The following is a 25,000-nucleotide window of genomic DNA, read 5'->3' on the forward strand; positions in this document are numbered from 1 at the left end:
CTTGGCCACGAAATTGTCTCAAAGTACATGATGCTTCTTCATCATGACAGGAACGTGAAAAATCATGATGTGCATGTAGGACGATAATTGCCTGAATGTACCCGGGTCCACTCGAAGACATTGCAACCATGTCTTTGCCCCAACTTACGCCTGCAACACCAAAATGCATGGTTCTTAGCTCAGTGAAGATTTACAAGGAAAAACTCCAGGGTGTAATATTTCACTTTTTGGGTTCAGAAGAAGATAAAAACCAACGTTATTTTCAAATGATTTTATTTCATCATCAGTGATTCCTTCCGTGTTCAAAATCTCCATAAGCTCTCTTTAGTTTTCAGAGAAGACAAGAAGAGGGAAGGGATTGTTTCATGTTCATTATATTTGCAGATTTTTGTAAAACTACCCTAAAACAGACACTTATAGGTTATCCCTGCCACTCTTCAGTCAGTGGTGTTAATGTCTTGCAGGGAGTTAAATGTACAACTTTACAACTGACATTACTACTGTCTTACAATCCATAGTTGCCTTGTCTTGTTAACCTTTGCTGGTAGCAAAATCTTTTCGAAATGATCTGGCAGCTTTTGTAGTAGAATCTTCTTTTCTCCCTCCCGCAAGGAAGTCCATTCCCACTTGTCGTTTGTCTTGTACACGTACCCTAAGGCTGACACCTAGAGAGTGTGCAACTACTAGGAAGGCATCCAGGTGCCTCCTGTGACTTTTTATTTCCTGGTCTGCTCTGATTATCATCCTTCAAAGAATAAAAGGAAATAGGTTGTGATTTAGCTTAGTCTCTATTAGAGTAATATTTGTTACTACATAAAAGTATTAGTAAGACCAATTTTAAAGACAAAGAATTGCCAGAGTAAAATTTGCTATGCTCTGCTATTTCTTGATGACTCCTTTCAAAATAAAGATTAATTTTTTTGCATATCAACATGGTTATTGATTTTTACTTACTGAATCCCATGTTAGAATGTCAAGGATAAGCCCTTCTTCCTGCCTGTCTGTTATTCGCCGCATTAGATGTAATTCATCCAAGACCACATTTTCAATTAGAATGTTAAAAAATGGAAGTGAATGGCATCCTGGTGGCCTTAACCATGTATCATCGAGACTTCTGGCCAATGCTCCATTAAGAAAGTACTCACAGGAGTGTGACACGTTGCACCTAGGAACCAGTAAGTAAAAACAGTTATCCTCATTGCAGTCATCATTAAATATATATTTTTATTTGCAGTCAAAAATATAATATTGGATGAGGCTGTATCATATGACTCACTATCATGAGGACAAAATGTAATACTGCAGTATGTGACAAAAATCAAAGTTCATAGTGTAAATAATTTCTGTTCTTAATTTGAATTCTGCCTTCTTGGTATTACCGTCAAAATTAATAAAATATGCCTTCTAACCTCTCATTTTTATGAATCTTGCACCAAATGCAGCTATTATTTGATGTGGCTCCTTTCATGCCCATGGCAATCAGTAAAAACTGGAACAAAGAGCAGGCAAACTTGTTTAGTCCTTCTGATTCATACTGCTGTTATTACTATATTTCTTTCTGAAAATTCTCCCCAGATCCCATAATTTCAAAAATCCTGGTTGTTTTGACATATATGAACAATTTTTACTCTATTCAAGAAAATAGTAAATATGTAAAAATAAATTATAAAGTGGCAAATTACAAAATGTATTAATTGAAAGTTGATACGCTTGATTTATGACCAAAAATATTTAGGAGTGTGTTCGAGCAACCTCGCCTGCTACACGATGAAGTACTAGCCTGAGGAATCTGATTTACCTCTTGATTTTTATTCATCTTTGACTTCTGCTAACAATCTTAATCTTTTAAAATCTTCTTACTCTTCTCTACTCAATCCTAACCAACTAGTTCAACTATATAGTAGCGGTTTTTATAGCCAAAGCTCGGCGCGTGTTGAGGTTAACTGACCATGGGAATAAAATCAAGATGAACTCGGTGTGGGTGATGTTTTGATATTACTGAACCTACATAGTTGCGATCGGCAAGAAGCTACAAACCAAGGCAATGAAAAACTAAAACGCTCAGGTTAAAAAACCCAAACAGGAACTTCATCGAGACTAATGTACCAAGGTACACGCGGACCACCTATGAAAAACTAACATCTGACAATGGCAAGCGAAGAATATTCCTATTAACATAACATTCAGTAAACTCGTGAGCTAAGCAAAAATTCAAGTCATTTGAAGATTAAAAACAAAGATGACAACAGGAAAACACCTATGTGACAAAATCAGGACTAAACTTAACTCACTTAATAGAAAACAAAAAAAAACAAAAGAAAAAAAAACGAAACTTAGAAAATAAAACTCAAATCTTAAAAATAACTTTCGAAATACTTCACAACAGTTTTACCCTTTACTATTAGTCATTAGGTCATTTGAATATTTAACGGTGATTTGCAGTTTATCTTACGTCTTGATTAGAAGTTAAGTTTTCCTGTTGAAAATGTTGTATTACATTTACCCCGGTCCCTGACGTTTTTCTTGAAATGTTTCTCACTCTTGCAGTAAAATATTTCGGCCAACACGGCAAATCCAATTTATTATTCTTTTCTTCTTTTAGCGTCAATAGGATCTGCTAGTACCAAATGTGACGATTTTAACATGGCACCCAATCCCTCATGTCCAATTCCAGTTGTGGACTTTAGCGCGATGAGTCTAGATGTCAAGGATCCCGATCGAAGCATCCAAGCTGTTAAAGACCTTGCTAATCAAGTGTACCAAGCTTTCAGCACAACTGGAGTCGTTTATATTACAAACCATGGAATCCCACAAGAAACGGCAAGTCTATCCTTTTCTAATAAGCCCGTCTAATTTCTTCCTAATTCGATTATTTGTCTGTTGGATAATTTTTTTTAGAGGAAACAATGTCTCTAGTATTTGTTAAATCACTTTGTGGTTCACTTTGTTAATAATCCTATTTTGATCTTGCAGATTGACACTACTTTTGAAACTTATGACAAGTTTTTTAACTTGAACATTGATGTAAAGAAGAAGTACGCAAAGAGAACCGGAACGACTCTGAAGAATGGCTGGGATAAGCTTGAAAGCGAAAGGTATTCTTACTCGAATTACATACCTCTACCGAAGAAAATTCTTTCAAGTTAAACCTTCTTGTTTTGAGTCCAAAAAGTACAGACCCAAGTGTCCGGCGTTCAGTTGTATATTTGCCTGGAAACGAGGCTACTTGGGCAATATGAAGTTAATGAAATGGCGTTCACAGCTATCCGAAGACGAAATAGCTGAAAACAAGAAATGCAAGATTACGTTAAACACATTACTTTCTGTTTTTATCCTGAAATCGTGCTGAGAAATAGGCAAAAAATCGTTACTGATCGTAACATTACTTTCTGTTTTTATCCTGAAATCGTGCTGAGAAATAGGCAAAAAATCGTTACTGATCGTAACCCACTTATCAGGGGCACCCAAAGACTGTTTCGTCCTAAATACATTAAAGAAAACACTTTTTAGGCTATCTATAGAGTATTTTTTAGATGTTTAGATTTGCATTATAAACCGCGTTAAAACATTTGTACGTTCATAAGGGGAACTTAATGAGTCTTTTCGAAATTGCAAGAGGTTCTGTTTTACATTCCCGAAGATTTTAGATGCAATTTAACGTATTACGAAAGTGAGAATTTTTTTTTATTCCTCTCTTTATCACATTTTTTAATCCGAAAAGTTTACGTTTCATTTTTTCTCAAAAAATAGCGTAACCTGTGGAGTGAAATGTGAGAAAGTAAACTGTAGAAAATCGTATCGACTTTATCACTGACAGATAAGCTTCGAAAATTGTACATGAATAGAACGGTCACCTAGAAATCTTTATCCGTCCTCAAATAGTAGAAAATGCTAGGCAATATTTGTTTTTCCAAACAGATATTTTACAGAAAACAATCCGGTGTTGGGTGCCCCTGACTACTTCTGATAGCCGATAATATCACAGTCGGCCTAACTGACAGAGGACCAATAACATCGCGACTTAATTGACCAATCAGGTGAATAATCAGAGTTTCAAATACCATCAACTGACGTGATACAACTCACTTTAACTCTGAAGATGACTACCGCAGATGTTGTCGAAACAACAGTCACTGGCAGCAACACTTCCATTCAGGACTACGTTCACCCAGACGACCATGTTTAATAAACCTACTTATGAAATGACGCTTGCAGCTGGACCCAGTTGCAGGGGCGGATCTAGGGGGAGGGTGCAGGGGGTGCGCACCCCCCCCCCCCCCCCGAGATGACCTGCGGTTTTCTAATACAACTGGTATTCTGCAAAAAAACAAAAAAACAAAAAAAAACTGAACTATGTGGTTTATTGGTGTTGAAGTAGAGCAAGAGACGAGTGCACCCCCTCCTAAAAAAAATTCTCGATCCGCCCCTGAGTTGTTCGAAGGCCGATTAATTAGCGCTAACCCTGGGTAAAATTTTAACACCGGTTTCTTTTTCTTTTGTTCAAAAGCATTTTTCAGGATAATTTTGTCGATATCTTTTTAGAGTATCAAATCATCAAATTGTGGATAAAAAGAATAAAACTCATTGAATTTGCTTTTTAACCTTTCATATCTGAGTTGAAATTTTGCACTAAGGCCCTGAGTTATGCTAACCCTGCTTTGAACAACCCAGCCCAGGGTTCAAACCTTTCACAGATTTAGACATAACAAAAACTGTAGACAGGTGCTATTTAGAGAGAGCTTTTTTCCAACAACTAATATGCAGACTTTACCGAACCTGTGTGTCAAATTGCAGAGCCACCGGCAATATGAAAAGACCTGCGGACCTCAAGGAATCGTTTGATTTCTGCGGACTGGAAGATGAAAATTATGTAAGTTTCAGTTATTCTTTTGCGATCAAGATAAAATTTCTTTGAGCAGTGCCTCGGAAACTCTGCGAGAAACCACTTAGAAACAGGATTTGAACCAACTCCCATCCGCGACAAACAAATGACAGTTAACGTGACTGAACACAGTTTTGGCAGTTTGTGAGTATGTGCAGGAATTATGGGCTCCTGGTATATGTCATTTGCCAAGACAAGAGAAAGGTTGCAGCTCAAAAGCTGAAACTTGGAAAGTAAAACTGAATATACTGATGAAAGATTTTGGTTGACAAGTAAAATTTGACGTTTTCGTACTTCCCATTGCAACATGAACGATTGAATACAACCTTAAAATAGTTTACATAAAATTGCCTCATTAGATTTTCCTATAAACTTGCACACAGCTTACTATAATCAATCATTACCATTTGAAACTTATTTTAAACTTATTTTATTTTTACTTATTTTATCAAATTTAAACAAACGGGTTTTTGGATAATGAACAATATAATTGTTCTGTAATTATTAAATGTGTCACAAAATTCGTCTGTTCAACTTCCATTTTAAAGTTCTCATCATTTAAAATATCATAAAAGTAAAAATTCTGCCAAATATCACAAAATTTTAATAAGTAGATTTTGAGAAATCGTCTTCTGTGTAACATTGCTTTTTCGCCGTCATGTTTGTTGGTCTAATTTAAAACACGCGCCACGCAAGTTACCGCTGACCGCCCGCAAAACTGTGTTCAGCCATCTTGATTTCAGTTTCAACGGGGCTGTGTTCCATTGATAGAGGATTTTCAGCACTCTTAAGAAAAAATCTCCATTGCTTAGTTACCTTATTCTATGCTCAAAATCGCATTCCTTTTTCTCTCAAACTGAACTGTCATGTAGTGAAGTCGTTTTCCAATGAAACCTAAATCTGATGGGGGAGGGTCTTTTGAATGAGCACAAAGATCCTGTTCGCAGACTCAAGTTTATGGTTGCAGAGATCAAAAATTGCACCGTCAAAGTGACGTCATTTAGTCATGAGTTACTTATGCATTTGACTGACAAGAGTTATATTATTAATTCTCAATTCTGCCTGGCTCTGATTTACTACACAGAAGTTAAACTAACGCTAATGTATCATTCGCAATAATCAGTAGTCACTTGTCATTTTACAGACGTGGCCTAACGAGGAAGTCCCAAACTTTCAAGGCACTGTCCAAACCTTTTACGAGGACATAACAAGCCTTGCTGCAAGGATGTTGTCTGTCATAGCCATTAGCCTTGACCTGGTACGATCGATTTTATAGTTGTTAGTCTTATGATCTTATCGGCGAAAGGATTTGGGTATGTAAAACGTAATTCAGTCCAAAGTGTTAAGTATAAGAATGGAAAACAATCTTAGATACGACTGAAGTGTGTAAGCCAAGTGAAGTTTCGTTCTTCTCTGTAACAGACCCAGTGAAACCCTACCCACATAGACTTTAATGCTTGGCCCGAAAAAAAAATAAGTAAACCTTTTTTTCTTCGATAAAACCGGTTACGATTCATGCTTTTTTATATATGACATAATAAGCAGGTCGATGATCGCAAGAGCACAAAATTATTTAACTGTAAGCCCGGGCTCTAGTCTCAAGACAGCTATTGGTTTGCCTAAATGCTATGTTATTTTTCTTCATGTACACTTTTCAAATGATGCCAAAACATTATTCGGCCTCACCTTTTTGTTTTCTCATCCAGGATCCAGACACGTTTGCCTTTGCTTGGAAAAAGACGGGCACCTCCGAAGGTTGTACTCAGTTAAGATACAACTATTACCCAATGATATCAGATCTTAGTGAAATCAAGCCGGGTCAGATTCGCGCCGGGGAACACTCAGATTATGGTGGGATTACACTGCTGTTGCAAGATGATGTTGGTGGACTGGAGGTTAGACATCGAGAAACCTAGTTTTAATGCTATCCGTTTTACGTTTTTTACCAGAAGTACGTTGATCGCGAGCGTGTAAGGCTGCGGCAGTACAAATAAAGAGCAACAGGCCTATAGGTAAAAAAATATATATATGGTTTACAAAAAAAGACGGCCAATTGGCCGGGAGTTCAGGGCGGAAAAACGTTCTGCGCAAGCTTCTGCGCATCCCTTACCGCAGGCTCAAGGCGGGCTTTTCTGTGTGTTGACTGTGTTTGTTTGTTGCTGGAGTTCTGAGTGAAATGCACGAGGTGCGAACGTTTGCTCCCTGTAAAGCATTTTTATTTGAAATGTTTGCTTTTTTTTCGTCGCTTAAAAATTACTTTGGACTCAGAACAACCAATGCTAAAGGAAAAACGGATCATTCCGTCAGTCTGAAGTGGAATAAAAGGTTTTAAACATTTCTTAAGAGGCGAGTATTTTTCTGATTGTGCATCCGATTAATTTATGAGTTGATTTCGCCGGGTTGAATTAAAACCCGCTTGTATTCTGTTATTAGTAGTTACGGTTACTTTTTTTACATGCCCAGATTTATTACCTTTGCAGAACCAGCTTTATCTTTGTCTTCAGTCAAAGAACCATATTGCTGTTTTAACGCATCAGAGTGAACAAACTTGTGCGCTTATTAAACTTTCTCGGAAATAGAAGGCCAGCAAACTTACTCAAGATCATTTTTCTGTTGCTCAAGTAATAATAGTCAGAGTTTTTTTTCATTTTTCATTACATAGTTTTGTTCTCCAGTGCACTGTGAAAGTTTCTGTTCTTTATAAGAATAACTTTCTGTACGCAAATTGTCCTTTTCACTCGCTGTGAAGTAGAGAACGACAGCTGCCGGCAGTGACTTCAAAACAACTGACTCTTTTCCCGTAAACAATTGCTGCAGCTTGGTTTGACTGAGGCGAAAAAAAACAAACCCTTATGTGCAATTTTCTGTATTTTCTAATGATCGGCTGAGTTTAATTTGCTTAAACGAAGACCCTCGCATGGACCAGTTAAGCTTATTGAAAATAGCTAAATGGTGAATCATGGCTTGGCTGCCAAGTTGCAACTGATCTTTTGCTTTTAAGATCTTTAGGTAGGTTGTTTTCGCACAGAAAATTCATTTCTTCATTGTCAGCAGGAAGTTTTTAAAATAATGTAACTTTAACTTTGTTTGAAGGAAATCCTACTCACGCATAGGTTTTTGACAGATGTTTAATGCGTGTTCAACTTGACAACACAAAGCAAAATTTATATATCTGCGCGAAACGAGCAAGTTTAAAAACCTTTTGTTGCTTTGAAACCGATTTTTGGGAAGATTTTACTAGATAAAGATTGACCTTTTTTATGCCCACATATCAACGTAATAACTTCTACATTGAAGATTTTGTTTATATTTTAGTGATCTGCGAAACTACGAGGTCCGATCGAGCGAGGGTTTTAAAATATCAGCTCGAGTGCGACAAAGTTCAGTGACTTCAAACACATTGTGGGCAAGCGTTATTTTTTTTGGGCAAATCACTGTCCAAAGATATGTTGTTTTTGTGTCCACAGTGGAGCTCCGGACCTTATATATCCAGGAACTTCCTTATATGAACACATTTTGTGAATGCATCTCGAAAAAAATCGGACCTACGCATGCACATTTCCAGTACAACGCAAGGAAATAAATGTCGATAAAGTCCGCTTTACTATGAGGTATTCTTCGAGAAAATTAAGTAACGACAAGGTTATAACCACAGCTTGCAACTTTTGAAGACAAATTGCCTGTTCTTTCCAGATTATGAGTGGAAACATTTTATTTTTAGGCAATAAAATATTTGAAATCCCGCCATTTTTTCAAACCCGGCCAGGGGATCTGGGCGAAAAAGTTCACGCATGCTCATTACGTTTTTCCGCCCTGAAGGCCGGGAGTCGTCTGTCGTCTACTGGGCCACGTCATCATATATTTATTCTACCGGTAGACGAAATTTGAAGCTGGTGGAGCTGTATTTACCTAGAATTAAAAGATGTATTCGAGGAAATTATTAAAAGATGAAAAAGATGAAATTATTAAAAGATGTATTCGAGGAAATTATTATTTGACGATGAAAGCCGTAATTTAACTCATTTCCACGTTCGACAAAATTATAAACTCGCTCCGAAGTGCTCCTTGCCTCCCGATGAATGATACTCTTAAGAACATAAGGATTTTTCATATTGCTTCAAAATCGCCCTTGTTTTATGCTAACATAGTTCAACAGCATGTATGTATGTTTGATTCAGGTGATCAATAATGTTAATGGACAATTTGCACCCGTCACGCCCATGAGAGGAGCAGTGTTAGTTTTCATTGCTGACTTGATGCAGAGATGGACATCAGACCGATACAAGTCTGTGGTGAGTTTAAAAAATAACACCGACCTTGATCCCTTGATAAAAAACATTACTACAATCCATGCTCGGTTAATAATGGTCGAGCTACTACTAGGCTATATGTTATAGCCCACTATTAGCGAAAAGCGCCGGCTTTGAAAACCAAAACAATGGCGGCTGAATCGCGTTTTGCTAGCTAAAGTTGTTTGTCTCGATATTTTTTACCAATTAGTTGGATTTTACTAAAACAATTGTTCCTCTAGCCCTCATAGCCTCTGAGTCAATATCAGACCTATTGACTGTTGACTATTGGGCTATTGACTCAGAGCCCATTCCGGCTCGAGCAATAATTGTTGAAGAGCCTTGTCACTCACGTGGCCTGCGGCTATTCAAATTTATTATATACTAAAACAGTGGATAGTGTTATTCGTGCGCTATGATTGGCTACTCAAAGTCGGGATATCCATTGCTATTGACCGACGCACCTCCAGTTCCTCCGAGCGACCGGCGCCAAACTCGCGTAATGGTTTCCCGGTTTGCTGTCGTAACAAACAAAGAAATTTCATAAATAATCAAACGCGCTGTTCCCGAAATACACGAAGAAGATGACGAAATTCGGTTTGGAAGCTTAAACAGATCAGAAGCTTTGTCTGTTTGACTTGAATTTATTGACAAAACCGGTGAAAAAGTTTTTTGTCTACAAATGCAAATAAAGTCTTGTGTTACTTTATTTAGCTGGCATAAAATGTTCATTAATAAGCTTCAAACTAAATTTAATAGTTTCTTACAGAATGGTCTCAAATACAAAAAGAAATCATAACTCCTTTTCAAGACGGAAATCTCCGATAAACAGCTAAACATATGCCTTCAAAAGTTTTATTTGTCGGCAAGAAAACGCGACGGCCGTTCGGTCATTTGCGCGTCAAAATTGTAATCGTTGGCACCAGTAAAAGAGTTAAAAACCATCATTTTTTTTGCTCAAACAAAATATATATACTTAAACAATTATCGCGGCTCGGTAAATATCATCACTAGCTACCTCCACGTCAGTGAATAAATGTTATTTACTGAAACAAAAGAAAGTTTTTACAGAAAAAAAAAATCTATTTCCCACAGGATTGGTTCAGCTGTTGGTTTAGGACACCAACATGGCCAAAATTTCATTGTCTTGGGTGGGACACAAAAATAGCCGACGTAAGGTCATGCAAGTGAAAGCAATCTATCCACGTAATATTCGTGAACTTTGGTATCTAATTCATCCAAACAAGCAGCTTTAACAGTCTGATCGAATATCCTCTAATACCAGTAGTGTTTTTTTCGGTTATTTACGAACGGCTATATTTCAAAAAGGCTTTCGATAAGAGGCGCCCAGAAACGCCTTGGATTTTTAACAAAATCGGAAAAGCATTTCGACCGAGTTTTAAAAATATCTGAAGACACTTGTTGAAACTTAACTTCTCAACTTCGGCTTCTTTTATTTTTCAAATTGTTCAGTAACTTGTACATTTTAATCCATTTTTTTTTCCTTTCAAAAAACAGGTTCATCGAGTGCTGATCCCAGAGGAGGAAATCAAACGCAGAGTTCCTCGCCGATCGTTAGCTTTGTTTCACGACCCGGATAATGACACTATGGTCACGTGTTTGGATGGATCTAACCAATATCCACCAATCAAAGCGAAAGATTGGGTTGATGGTAAACGGTATTCAGCATACAAATGAGTAGTGTCCGGATCATCATCATCAGCAATAGCGTTGAGATGATAGCAAGGATAGCTTACAATGCCGCAGACGTTATAAAGAACATAGTTCATCTCCCGGGGTATGGGGGTCGGTGTATAGGTGACGGGAATGATCAGATGGCGGGGCAACAATCAAAACCCAAAAAATTTCCTGGCCCAAAAATTAATCCCCCAAAAAATCCCATGCCGATTTTCCCAGCCTTAAAAATTTCCATAAAGCTTTGAATGATGTAACACGAAAAATAAAGCTTTAAAAGCAAGTTTGGTTGTACTTTATTCGCAGAACTGCGCGGCTGGGATGCGCGGGCATTAACACAAATCTTCAGATTGTTTTGAATACCGCCCCAAAACATCCCGGAATCGAAAACTTGAAACCCAAAAAATCCCTCTATTATCTCAATCACTTAAAATCGGGACTACTCCCCCACCCCCCGCCTTCCTCTGAGGAACATCTCTATATTATACAAACAACTTAAGGTATATCTCCATGTGAGAAGCTTGAATAAAAGAAAACTTCAGCCCTGATAAGACCGTCATATGACACGTGATTACAGTCTATTAGTAACCATTCTCATGCAAGCGAGGGCAGCTCCTTGAATTAACTCGCCTGTAAATGCAGCCGTCTCTCCTTGCTTTCGCCGCTTGGCGAGGAGCAAGGAGAGATGGCTGTATTCGCAGGTTATGAATTAACAGTTATTAACTGTATTGAATTCAATTGAATTGTACTAGTTTGAGATTATCCAGATGATATCTCGTCTTCTTTCTCGTACGGGTCATTAAGTGGACGGCTGCGTCGGCTAAAATACCCGAGCATAGTTCCAAACATATAAGGGGAATTTAGACGCTTCGGGGTTATATACTTCTGGTGATTAAAATCAAAGAAAACCTTTATCTTTTTATGAGTTACTCAGAGTGCCTACTAGCGGCTAGCTGTAAATGAGAGTGACGTCTATAAGAACTCTCAACGGGAAGTGTAATCAGAAGGCGAATCAGTCGTCAAATGTCTATATACGTGCCTATCTGCTTAAGGGGTCCCTGTCAAAGCCAATGATAGCAACGGTAAGGCGTTTCCGTTTTTAAACACTTAATTTCCGCTTCATTAAGTTTAGTGGAGCGTTAATTTATGCAACTTTGATTTCCATTCTTTTACCCCAAATTCTCGATACACCTTTGACATTCTTGACACCAATGTAAGACACCAGTGGGGAGATTCACTCTTCGTTTGACCCCCTTCGTACCTTTTTAATTAGGGAAAGTACCTCAACCAAAGTTTCCATTTCGGATCATACTGTTTCACTCTGTTTCTGTTGTCTCACCAAATTTTGTTTCTTTGTGAACGTCGCGTTAATTTTCTTCATTATGAAATGTTACGCTCTCTTTCGCGCTAATTTCCGTTATTCGAAAGTCATTTTCCATAAGATTAAAATTCTTGTTAAATTCGCGTTAATTTCCAGCACCTTCATTTCATGGAAAGTTAATTTCCTATAATAACGTGGTATGCATGCATATCATTAGGAACACGCAAACTGTGGTCCACTGTTATTTTGGAACAGGAAAGTAGGTCGAGAATATCTGCAAAGTTTCCCCTTTATGGCTTTAGGACACTGACGTTTAATGATGTTCTATACTTGAAAAGATCAGGGTAAGGTTAAAACGTAAACTTGAAGTTGTCTAGTCCCCGTACGACGTTTTCCCAGTCCCTCTCACATTTTCGCTTGGATCACGTGACCGGAAACACTTTGGCCGGGCGAAATAATGAGGCCTAGGAACTAGGCAAAACTTGAATATCTTTAGGTGCAAAACATGTTAAAACGTATGACTATAAATCAGGTATGAATCCTGTTTCGCAACGAATTCATGACAGCAGGAAATACCTATTGATAGATGGAAAGCGCTACCTGTTAGCTGGGATCTGCACTTTTCTTCCTCAGATTTTGATTTGAACATTTGATTCGGGACTGCAAATTTTCCGAGACTTTCGAGAATCGTGCCCCTGGGGCGAGAGAGGAGGGAAAAGGAGGCCACGGCAACGAGTTTTGGACAAGGTCACACAGGAATGGACATTGTTTGTTCCAATCAGAAACTTACACATGACAGTGTGTTTATAGTTACTGACCATTCTCTGTAGACTGGCAGTAGTCTCTTATTTTCGTCCTAAAATAAGTTCCGGCTCTTCCACTTAAAGTACAGTCGACTCCCGATAACTCGAACCTTCGAGGGGAATCGAAAAAAGTTCGAGTTAATTATCAGGAGTTCGAGTTATTAGGAGTTCGAAGCAAATAATAACCGGAAATAAGCAATGTATAGGGAAGGAATGCAAGTATCAATGTACACTTCACTTCAAGGGCAGCAAGAGATATAGATTGATATTTTGAAAAATTGAAGGAATTAAGCAACAAAGCTTGATTAATCAGTACAGGACTAAACATTGTATTTGAAATGGACTGCCGAACAATGTAAAGGCCAAGAATACATGGTTGTTTTGAAATAAATTCAGTGGCTTGGACTGCAGTTCATGATCACTGATTTTTGTTCGACTTGTCACGCTCTTAGAACATGGTTCGAGTTATCTAGGGTAAAATTGTATAGAAAAGATATCTGACGGGAAAAAAAATTAGTTCGAGTTACCAAGGGTAAAATTACTGTAAATGTATGAAGGAAATCCAGGGGAAATTGATTTTGGTTAAAGTTAGCGCGAGGTTCGAGTTAGCGAAAGTTCGAGTTACCGGGGGTAAAATTACTGCCAAGTTTTAGTATAAAGGAAATCCAGGGGAAATTGATTTTGGTTCGAGTTAGCGCGAGTACCCTTCCTTTTTGCAACGTGATTGACGTTCACACGATACCGGAGTCTACTGTGACGATCGAATTTTCGACTGGCTGAAAAATCTGACTGTGCAGACATTCGTTCACACGGAACCGTTCAATATTTTCGCTCTTTTCACTGATCAGGAACAAGCCTGTTAGGCGCAACAAAGGAAACAGGAGACGTCTGCACGCAGGTTCACATGGAACAAAGTTCGGTGGAATTTTAACTTTTTCATTGGTTTTACCATCTGCCCATGCGCAGAGCGCTACTTTAGAAATGGCGTTTGCCGGCTGAGTTACCATGCATCCATGCGTCTACTTGTATGGATAAGGTGCTCAGTCAGATGGCCGAACCGTGACGCTGTATTGCACATGTTTTGCTTCGTGGAGACTCATTTAAAAAGCTTAAATAGAAGTGAGAACAATGACAGGGCATTGTTGCATTTATACTTACTTAGGACCTCTGACAAGAAAAGAAAACTTTCGTTAGCGATCAGCTCCATCTTGAGTCTCCTTCTTATTCTCCGAGTGTCTGGGAGCCCCGAAGGGTGCTCCTTGTAATGGCCTATTCGGGAAGGCTCCGCCCGAAAGGGGTAGGGATTTTACTCGTTGAAGTATATGAAAGGGTAGGGAAATCTGTCATTTGGGTCTGTTAAAGGGCCCAAAGGGCCCAACAGATGAATTTTATGGCTTTATGAAGGCGGGAAAACGCTCTAACTTTTTTATTGATTCCTATTTGAATGAACGAAAGGGGTACCTTTCTCGTGAAAAATGGTATTTAAAACCCCCCGGGCTTGGAGCCGGCGATTTATGTTACAAATATCTTTGAAAATCTAGCGTGTTCCAGGCTCCACGGCCGTGTTGTTCAAAGCTGGGTTAAGATAACCCAGGGTTAGTGCGAAATTTGAATTCAGATTTGAAAGCTTAAAAAGTAAATTCAGTTTAATTCTTTCTGTCATCAAGTTGTTGATTGGATGCTCTTCAAAATAACAGAGAAAATTATCCAAGAAAATGCTTTTGAACAAAAGAAAAAGAAACCAGGATAAATTTAACCCCGGGTTAAGCACTAAACGGCCTTCGAAAAACTGGGTCCGGGATAGTAGTGTGCTGTGCAGGGACCTTGACGCACGCGGTATGGGCTGGGGCGAGAGCAGCTCCCTTTCACTCTTCACGCGCGTTTTATGTGGTTTCGCTTGTAATGAGTTGTTTTTGCGGCAACTCTGATATCACAAGCTGTTGGAAATCTAGAGGAAAATTACTCGGAGAAAAGTTAGTGTACAGGACATATTGCCTTGTGTTTTTAAAAGGACACAATTACATGTAACAAGCGTGGGTCAATTACTTGGGCTGTAGATTATGCCGACGGGGACGAAATTCAACAACTTCCCCGCTTTCATTCTTAGGGAAGTAGCAAAAAGCGTTTCTTCTCTGCTCCATTGTTCACCTTTTCCACCGAGAGCTTCGTCTTCCGGCGGCATCCGCTTATTTGTTATGAAAGTGTGTCGTGACGCGTGGGAAATAACGTCATTCCATTTATTGCGGAATGGTATTCAGGTCAATCAGGAACGCAGCCAACAAAAAATTAAGGGTATTGCAAACAATCATAGTTTTACAGCAAACCTGCGAATAGTGCTTACATTCACTGGAATGTGTTTCGTACTGCGAAAAGAAAGCTCTACCGGCAATCGACCATTTTCTGTCGTGCACGATTGGATTGGTGCATCAAAATTATCACTTCCCTTTTCCACAGAGTGTGCAGCAGTGTGACACAATGATTAAAAACGGAAACGCCTTTCCGTTGCTATCTTTGGCCTCGATAGGGAACCCTTGAGCACACAGGCACGTAGGCACATTGTGGCCTTTTATAACCTCTATAATTATTTGACGAATGATCAGTCAGACGGAAACTAAACAGTTCAACTTCCAGTTACACTCTCCTTTTAGCTTCCTATGGACGTCACTCCCGTTTACAACGATTCACACATTTGAGTCTCTTTTGATATACCTCATGATATACCTGGTCTGCATTATAAATTGCGTTAGCAAGCTGCATGTTAATTCAGTGTCTTTTCCTCCCATAGAGGGATATAAGAGTAATATAACTGTTACAGCGGCATCGAGGAGTGAGAGCCAGCACTTTTCGCGCTTCAGTAAATAAGTTTGATAAATAGACACTTGGAGTATATCTTTAAAAGGTAAGGATTCTTCCTTCGATTTTAATCACTAAACTATAAAACGTACAAGAAGGAGACGAGATATCATCTAGCTTCCTCTGGATAATCTTTAACCACTGCAATACTATTCAATTCAATACTATCAATTCATTTATATAAGTTGCGAATAGAGCCGTCTTTTCTCGCTCCTAGCCTCTAGGGACGAAACTTACCTAACGGCAGAGAACAAGGAGAGACGGCTGTATTCGAAGACTACGTAGTTCATTCAAGAAGCTATACTCGCTTGAATGAGAATGTCAAAAGAGCAATAGGTTTAATCAGCAAACCATAAACAACTCTTCAGGTACATCACGTTTTTGGGTACACTTCTTCGCCATCACTGCACGACTGCAACAGGTTCAGTCTAAGGCGGGTAGAATCATTGTCTTGGAACATAGGTATTGGTTGATTTTGTGAACTACCTTAGCGTAACAGTTATAATGCCGAGTGGTACTAAATAGAAGGTAATCACGTGTCATGTGACTGTCCTATAGCGAAGCTGAAGTTTTCTTTTTTCAAGCTAGTTATGTTGTCGATTATAGCGATTATTCTATCGATCTGAGGCATTATCCTTGCTGTCATGTTGATGTCATTGCCTACGCGTATTATTCAATATTTGTAAGTTGAACGCAGTTGATGATAGATCCAATCCCTCGCTCTGGTTGGGGGATATTTGTTAGATCCATCCAGACACGTGACCATCGTGTCATCATCTGGGTCATGAAACAAAACCAACGATCGGCGAGGAACTCTGCGCTTGATTTCCTCCTCAGGAATCAGCACTCGATGAACCTGTTTTATGGAAGAAAAAAAATCGTTAAAACGCACTAATAATTCACAAAATAAAAGAAACAGAAGCTTAGAAGTTAACTTTCAGTGAGTGTCTTCAGATCTTTCTAAAGATCTGAAGAATTGTCTCCGACGTTTTCTAAAACTCAAATCGGTTCCGGTTATTTTAATAAATGACCGAACAAACTACTACTAGCATAAAGGGATATCAGAGCTTCTGGGGATATTCAGATTGTTAAAGCTGCATAGTAGGATAAATTAGGTACTCAAATTTACTTTTATAACGTGTATATTAACCAGTCATGGCTTGTGGCATATTTTTTGATGGAGGGATCAAGGTTAGTTTTATTGTTTAAACTCACCACAGACTTGTATCGATCTGATGTCCATCTTTGCATAAGGTCATCAATATTGACCAACACTGCTCCTTTCATAGGCTTGGCGGGTACAAACTGTCCATCAACATTGGTCACCTGAATCAAACGACCGTTACATGATATGTTATTAGTCTATATTGGCCTAAAAAAAGAGGCAGCAATATTGAAGTAACGTTAAAATGATCCGGACACAAGAAGTGTTAAATAAATGTAAAGATAGTTACAGAAATAGGTTTGTCAATTGATTTCTTACCTCCAGTCCACCAACATCATCTTGAATCAGCAATGTAATCCCACCATAATCCGTGTGTTCTCCACAGCGAATCTGACCCGGCTTGATTTTACTAAGGTCTGATATCATTGGATAATAGTTGTATCTTAACTGAGAACCACCTTCGGAGGTGCCCGTCTTTTGCCAAGCAAAGGCAAACGTGTCTGGATCCTGGGTAGAGCAAAATTAAAAGAAAAGAATGTTTTGTACCTTTTAAACTGTGTATACGAAGAAAAATAACATTGCATTGAGGAAAAACAAAGAGCTGTCTGAAGTAACCGCCAATCACAAAACAAGCAAACTTTTAAGAATGACCCATAAACAATTCGAAGGAAATTTGTGTAGCAGGCCATTATTATAAGCGCGAGGAAATTGTCCTTTTTTCCTAACGTCGATTCCCAGGAAATTTTGGTTGTAATTATGGTTGGCTGATAAAAAGGCGTGAGTTCCTGCCTCATACAATCATTTTATAGCTACAAAACCATGCAACTGTGAAATTACTTTCAACTCTCGGATGAAAACCAGTCTAATGAGCAAATGGGACCAAAAATCAAAACCCCCCAAAATTCCTAGGGCTTCCAACAAAACCACAAAAAGTGCCATGCCAAATTTCTGAGCCTTAAAAATCTCCAGAGAGGAAAACAAGTTTTGTGCTTTAATCACAGAACTTTGCGGGCACTATCACGAACAGCGGGGGGGGGGGGGGGGTCTGGGACCGAGAAACGATGTTCTCACAACTTGCAAAGAGGTCACCCCGCGTGGTGGTCAGTGGAAAATTGCAGTACTTTTCCCACAGTAAATATTTTTAGACTTTTTAGAAGCAAGAAGCGACCGGCAGAGGAAATCAGAAATGTTTACTGAAAAAATAAAAATTGGAAAAAATAATATCATGCATCTTTGTTTTTCTTTCATATCGTATTTGTCTTTCGGTACTGAAATTGCGGGGGAAACCGTGTTAGATCTTAACCAACAACAAGGCGCTCGATCGATTTATAGGTTACATCGTTTTTGCCGGGTAAGGATAACTTGATGCTGATAAAAATTACTGGAGAAAGTGTCAAATTTATCGGAAGCAAGTAATTCAGAGAGCTTTATAAATATGAGCTTACAGCTCTACAATCATAACTGAATAAACATTCACACTTCATAACATTTCACTTCGTTTATTACGATCAGTCAACACCTTGAATCCAAAGTTAAAATTCAAAACGATCCTAATAAACAAATCACAACTACTACTGAAAGCTCTGCACCTTGAAGCGACTTTAACTTTCCTAAGGTTTGCAGCAAAACACTGCTTGATAGCTCAACTCTAGCTCTTCGGCGGTTCTTATCAGCTGTACGGATCGAGCTATATAAATGTTGCATATTCCAAACTCTGCAGAGGGAAATTGTTTAACAGAAAAAGAAAACCACACACTATGTCTGAAAAGGGACATTAAACCAATAAATTTGCGAATTACCAAAATATAATCGTGAGAAACAGTCCCGCCTTCGATCGCCATGTTTTTGTTTCTTCTCAAGACCGTTGATCTATGGATTTTTACGTAATGCGCATGATCACTACACAAATCCGCTGGCAAGACCTTTGCTGATCGCTTTGCAAGTTGTGAGAACATCGTTTGGATTTCATTTAAGAGAATGTATGGGAAGTAGCTTACCCCCCCCTGATCACGAATCTTCAGATTATTCTGAATAGCCAAAAAAATCCCTACGTAAATCTAGCCATCCAAAAGAATACTTGCCAAATCTTCCTACCACAAAAAATCCTGGAATGGAAGATTTCAAACCCAAAAAAATCCTTCGATCATCCCTTTCACTTGAAATCTGAAGTACTCCCCCTTGAATTAAATTCTGACTTTTATCATAAAGATATTTGCAGAGTTTATCACTTCACAGCACTCTCAACATAGTAAAATTTACATCTCATTTCACACCATAAAACCACATGGAAACGGTAGCTAAACGTTTGACGGGGTTTCAAACTTTGCAACAACTTCAAACAACACGCAACAAACAGGGTGTGCGAACGGACGCAATGTGTAACATCCAACATTGGTGGGAGTATTTGGCCAACAATGTTGCGTCCGTTTGCACGGGGCTTAAGAGTGTCACGTGGCTTAAACACTATCTATAAGATTATTTCCCTTCTTACTTATAGTAATGGAATTACATTTCAGTGCTTAAATCCTATCGTGCAGAAAAGAACAAAAATGTAAAATAAAATCGATCGTACCAGATCAAGATCAACGGCTATGACAGACAGCATTCTTGAACCAAGGCTTGTCATGTACTGAAAAATGGTTCGAACAGTGCTTTGAAAGTTTGGCACTTCCTCGTTCGGCCAGGTCTGTGAAGTGACAATTGATTACACGTTAGATAAATATACTTTACGGCAGATCAGAGCCAGTTAGAATTAATTGACAACCCTTGCCAAATTTCATTTCGGTATTTTTCACTTCATGAGGTAACTTTTGACTAAAATGACATTTGAGGCAAAATTGGTGGCTTCTGCCACCATATTTGTAAGCGTTTCAAAACCGAAGTCGTGTTAAGTTTTCCTAATCTTGTGTCTGTGTACAAAATCCTATATGTAATCATTCGAAAATCAAACCCCCCTTTATAGCAATTTCAAATGATGCCATTGTTTTAGTTGCAAAACGAAATTCGCCGCCGTTCTGATTAACTTCAGGAGAAAGTTCCGCCAGAAAATCGAACCACACAACTATAGATACTTTTTCAGCAAAAAGCAGAGGACCCGTTCCAGTCGAGTGTTCCTAAACGATTTCTCGCAGAGTTTCCAAGGTGCTGTTGTAAATGTCATTGTGAAATAAAATTGCAACAATTACTTACAAAGTTTTCATCTTCCAGGACGCTGAAGTCAAATGATTCTTTGAGGTCTCCAGGTCTTTTTAAATTGGTGCTGCAATTTGACACAAAGTTTCGGTGACGTCATATTAATTAACGTCGTGCACTCTACTTAAAAACTTCCTTACAGTAAATGCACTTTAATTAAAAAAGCAAATGTAAAAAGGTGCCCATAATATTTTATTATTTGTTGGTTCTCTCCCTTGCTCTGAGAGGATTTTTTCCAGGTATTGACCAGTTTTCCCATCTCCTCAAAAAAAACAAAACTTCCAAATTCCAGTTCAATCTAGAACGCATGGAAACGTTTATCGATGAGTTCTTAAAAACGTCTAAACGAGTTTCGTGAGTATAATCTCTCATCGTGCTCGGCTTTTAATTAGTAATATCTAAAATGGATATTTAATGAGTGCAATCGAGCATCTTCAGATTTATGGACACCTTCCTGATTTCGGGTTGTTAGCTAGTTCTATTGGTCTAGTCTCGAAAGAGAATCCACACAATTCAGTCTTACCTCTATCACTGTATCATCGGACACTTTAAAAAAATGCAGACAGTGAGGTCTGTCCCTTTTGGATTCCTTATTGCAGAGTAAAAGGTTGAAACAATTTTCTTCCGTACAGGTATATAATAAAGTAAGTATACCTTTCCCTTTCAAGCTCATCCCAGCCATTCTTTGTCGTTCCAGTTTTCTTTGTATATTTTCTCTTTACATCAATGTTCAAGTTAAAAAACTTGTCATAAGTCTCGAAAGTGGTGTCAATCTGCAAGATGAAAGGATCATTAACAAAGTAAAACAAGTAAGTAATATAACTGAGACCAACCAACACATCATTATTTAAGTGGAATGGTTATGAAACACGTTAGACTCCTTTGTGTTTACATGGAGGTGGGGGACCCCAGGTAGGTGAGGTAATCCACTTAGGTGGGGTAACCCGCCTGTCCATATAATTTCTCATTTTAATTTGATCACGTTTACATGATAGGTGAGGTGACCTGCCACATGTTACCTCACCTTCCTGGGGTCCCCCACCTCCGTGTAAACAGGCCAAGAGAGGATAAAGGGGACAGAGAAGGCATCCTCCATACACACCCTATTCCATGGGTAATTCGTCTCGAGTTATTTTTAAGACCACAGATCCCAAGGGGGATTAGACAACAGCCAATCACATAGCGCGAATGTGTTCGCATGGATGTCCCACGCTCAGAGCCACGCGTCCTTCACGAATTGACGCTGAAAAAATGGTGGAAGACGCGGAGAGCGCTATTGCTATTCGTTTTGTCGACGAAAACGACTAAAGAGTGATTTCTACTAAAGCGGTGTCAGCGAAATGGAAATTAAAAAAGAATCGCCCTTCCTCTCTTGTATAGAACTAACAGTACAGCAGGGAAATCCTTAACACACTGAATATTCTATCCGGATTATTTATAATTTACAGTTTGAAGAGAGCAATTTCTGGTTTGATATTTAATTTTTTTATTAGTCTTTTACTATTCAACAAAAATAACACGTGGCGTCCTACTGGCTTTATTTGTACAAACGACCAGTTTCAATAGACCGGCGAAATTTTTCATTTTATTAAAGCACTGAGGTTACGGCAACTTCGAGTTAAACTGATTTCACGGGTTGTGAAAGAGTCCAGCGATTCCCTTTTCCCGGGTGAGCGCCGACTCATTTCGCTTCAATATTCAGATATGCTCTCGATCTCTTTACGCTTTCATTTCCTATTTGCACGGCGTTTAGTCATTCGAAACCTCCACGAAACATCCACGGAGCGCGCGAGGTAACTTTATCCTGATTCTAAAAATAACTCGAGACGAATTACCTATGGAATAGGGTGTGTATGGGGGATGCCTTCTCTGTCCCCTTTATCCTCTCTTGCAGGCCCTTAGACCTGACCGTGCACAACGTTCAATAGCATTCCTATCATTTTGAAGTTACTGATCACAAAAAGAAACATCGCATTAATGTATTCAGTCACAAATTGTGAAAAAAACAACACAAAACAAAAACAAATTAAGGCTATTTTGTGTACGGTCAGGGAGCTTCCAACATAAACCACAGCACCGTTGTTTTCAACTTTGATGTTTGCCGGCTTTCATAACCAGTCTCCGCTACTTTGCTTGTAACTGACATTTTCTTTCTGAATTTTTAACTTCATTACGTGACCATCTCTTAAGGGAACGTTTACACGGCACAGGACTGCTTGTTCCTTTGTTATTGTCAGATACTAGAGAAAAGTTTTTTCTCCAATCAAATTAATCCGACGGACAAACATTCATTATTTAGAAGACGAATAGGCCTATTTCATAATGGCGGCCTATTTGTTTATTGTTTTATTGATTGAATACAGAAGCCCATAAGGGGTTGAAACGTGTAACTCGCGTTCAATGCTTGTGAATATTCATTTTGACCATATTTGGAAATCTTAGTGACGGATATCCATTTTCAACAAAATGGCTGCTGCGCGATCACCATGCAGATGCATGTTTTAAGACAAGAGTTCTGCATTTCAAGGTTAAAAATACACCGTTAAAAGACAAAAAATGGAAAGAGAAAGTTCAAAAGAATGCTCAGCTTTCTTTTTGTGGAGAAAGGGAAGCTTTTCATCAAGAAATTGTCCTTCGAGGAATTCAACCTTGTTTTCTTCACGGCGGAGCCCATGGTCTGTTCTGAAATGCAACCAAGTCAGCGAAGATTTTGCTGAATTTTCAGGTACATTTTGCACTCTATGGCCAAGACATTTACGTTTTTGAAAGGGAATTTATGTATTTTTAAATATTTCATAGACGTTTTATAAATTTTTCTCTTCGGCGCTAAAGAAAAATTACAAAATGTGCCCTGATTTGACATGGATTTTGTGTTGAATTTTGCCATGTGCTTAGCCGATGTCACTTGCGTGAACGGATCCAAGATCCGGATAGTGTTTTCCGAATTGCTTTAAAGGATTAACCTTTTGGACTTTGAATAAAAATTTTCAAGAAACGGCTTCTCTGTCTGTTGTTTTGAGTTTGTTCATTCATAAAATTAGCTCAAAACACGATCGTGACTACAACATCTAAGTTTAATTTAAGCTTTTAAAATGCTTCTCACATTCATTACAAGCATCACTTTTTGCGAAGATGTCAGGTTCAGGTTTTGGACACTTTCGATACGCAGCTAATGAATTTTATTCGAAAATATTTTTCACTGTTTATTCTAGACTTTTAACATAAGAATTTTAAAAGCCTATTTGCAGTATAAGATTTCTGTGCAGAGGGTCAACGAGGCATCGTTTTTTGAAGAGACAACTTCAAGAAGTTGCGACGCCGTCAGTGGGTTTCATAATGTTACGTTTGGCCCGGGTGGTAAGGCAATAATAAAATTCCTAGTTTCAACCTTTGAAAGCTTTCTCGGCTTTCGGGAGTTTTTCCCCCAGTTTGTCGGCCACTTTTTTAAGCGGGCGCGGGAACGTGAAGGAAAATCACGTCACGTTGTTTACGATGTTTGATTGGTCAGTTATCTCTTCTTCTCGTTCCAAATATGGTACTTTCTAAAATGAATAATCACGAGCATCGGACAAAGCAAACATATGAGAGTTACACGTTTCAACCCCTCATGAGTTTCTGTTGAATATAAATGAGCCTTTCTGGTTTCGTTTGAAAGTAATAATTCTTTTATATTTTGCACATTCTAACGAGGTCACTAGGCTATAATCATACATATAACAGTGGCTCTGTCACGGTTGTCTGGTTCATTTTGTTCAATAAGGCCAATTAAGCGTCCTTATCACCCTATGGAACTTTAAATCAAAAGAAATAACTACTAGCCTGGTGAATAGCAAAATCACAGCTTCCCTTCAAACAAATATGTCTCCCAAGCATTTTATCAAACGTTTCAAACAACAAAAATAACTTCTGAAACACTGTTATTGGAATAAAGCATATAATCAGTGCAATGCGTATCAATTACTCATCATTGACCTTCTTCGAGTTTGAAAACTCGGTCGCTAATTGTATTTGCTGCGTTCTTTATACTTAGTTTTCATGTTTTTATCAGCTATTCCTATGTTTCACACGGTTTATAGTGGCGGTTTCCACTCTCAAAGGGAATTGAATTTGTCTAGTCAGCTCTCTCGGAGACAATATAGCGAGATTTAGTCTTTTGTAAAGACACTACGTATGTCAAACAATACAAAATTGAAAAAGATGACTGAAATTTTTGTGGTACATTTATTCTGAGAAAAATTGTGTTTGGGATTAATTTAAAGTTATATTTAGGGTGAAACATACTCTATATGTTTTACAAAAATAAGTTGACGCTTCCTTTGCTGTTTTCAGTTCTCTCAGAATATTTCTGATCGATTTCTAACCTCTCCTAATTTGAGAAAGTAGTTTTCAGTATAACATATTTGTTATCTTTTCTGGAAATTTCGCTCATTGAGTTACGTTGGCCGCCTGTGGTATTTGCTACTGTGCATATGGTAAAGTTGTTTTAAGCATTCTTACCTATTATGTTAGTTAAGTTATCTTACTATTTGACTGTTCTAGTAGTTTTAACCTGAAAGGTTAATATAATTATGTATTTTCTCTTGACTTGAATTCGGTGGAAGATACGTCTGTCTCATTTTGGTACATCTCTGCGGCAACACTTCTTTTCTTACGAAATTTTTAATCAAGGTTTTCTGAAGATAACGAAGCCTTGTCTGTATTGCTCGGTTTGATAGTTTTGACCTAAACAACCTTTCGTCTGTGCTTTCAAGGAAATGGCTACCTTAACCTACTTTTAACCCTTTTTGTTGTATTTTCTTG

The 25,000-nt window shown here is 38.4% G+C and overlaps 2 protein-coding genes across 2 annotated transcripts in view; one reads left to right on the plus strand and one right to left on the minus strand.

Annotated features, from left to right (window-relative positions):
• Nucleotides 1-970: 970 nt before the first annotated feature.
• Nucleotides 971-10,971, plus strand: LOC140934645 (uncharacterized). The gene is made up of 8 exons (XM_073384236.1): nucleotides 971-1,175; nucleotides 2,603-2,820; nucleotides 2,974-3,095; nucleotides 4,795-4,870; nucleotides 6,027-6,140; nucleotides 6,589-6,777; nucleotides 9,061-9,174; nucleotides 10,690-10,971. Exons 1-8 carry the CDS (start codon nucleotides 971-973, stop codon nucleotides 10,867-10,869), a joined length of 1,218 nt encoding a protein of 405 aa, XP_073240337.1. The 3' UTR covers nucleotides 10,870-10,971.
• A 4,908-nt stretch (nucleotides 10,972-15,879) lies between these two features.
• The window catches only part of LOC140933521 (uncharacterized), a 10,795-nt gene continuing 1,674 nt past the window's right edge, over nucleotides 15,880-25,000 (minus strand). Inside the window, exons 2-7 of the mRNA XM_073383110.1 lie at nucleotides 20,855-20,973; nucleotides 20,198-20,267; nucleotides 19,581-19,694; nucleotides 17,327-17,515; nucleotides 17,059-17,169; nucleotides 15,880-16,699 (exon numbers count right to left, since the gene is read on the minus strand). Of these exons, the coding sequence (XP_073239211.1) occupies nucleotides 16,517-16,699; nucleotides 17,059-17,169; nucleotides 17,327-17,515; nucleotides 19,581-19,694; nucleotides 20,198-20,267; nucleotides 20,855-20,973 (786 nt within the window). The 3' untranslated portion in view covers nucleotides 15,880-16,516. The remainder of the gene's footprint in view (nucleotides 16,700-17,058; nucleotides 17,170-17,326; nucleotides 17,516-19,580; nucleotides 19,695-20,197; nucleotides 20,268-20,854; nucleotides 20,974-25,000) is intronic.

The sequence above is a fragment of the Porites lutea genome, chromosome 4 (assembly GCF_958299795.1).
Source record: "Porites lutea chromosome 4, jaPorLute2.1, whole genome shotgun sequence".
NCBI lineage: Eukaryota > Metazoa > Cnidaria > Anthozoa > Scleractinia > Poritidae > Porites > Porites lutea.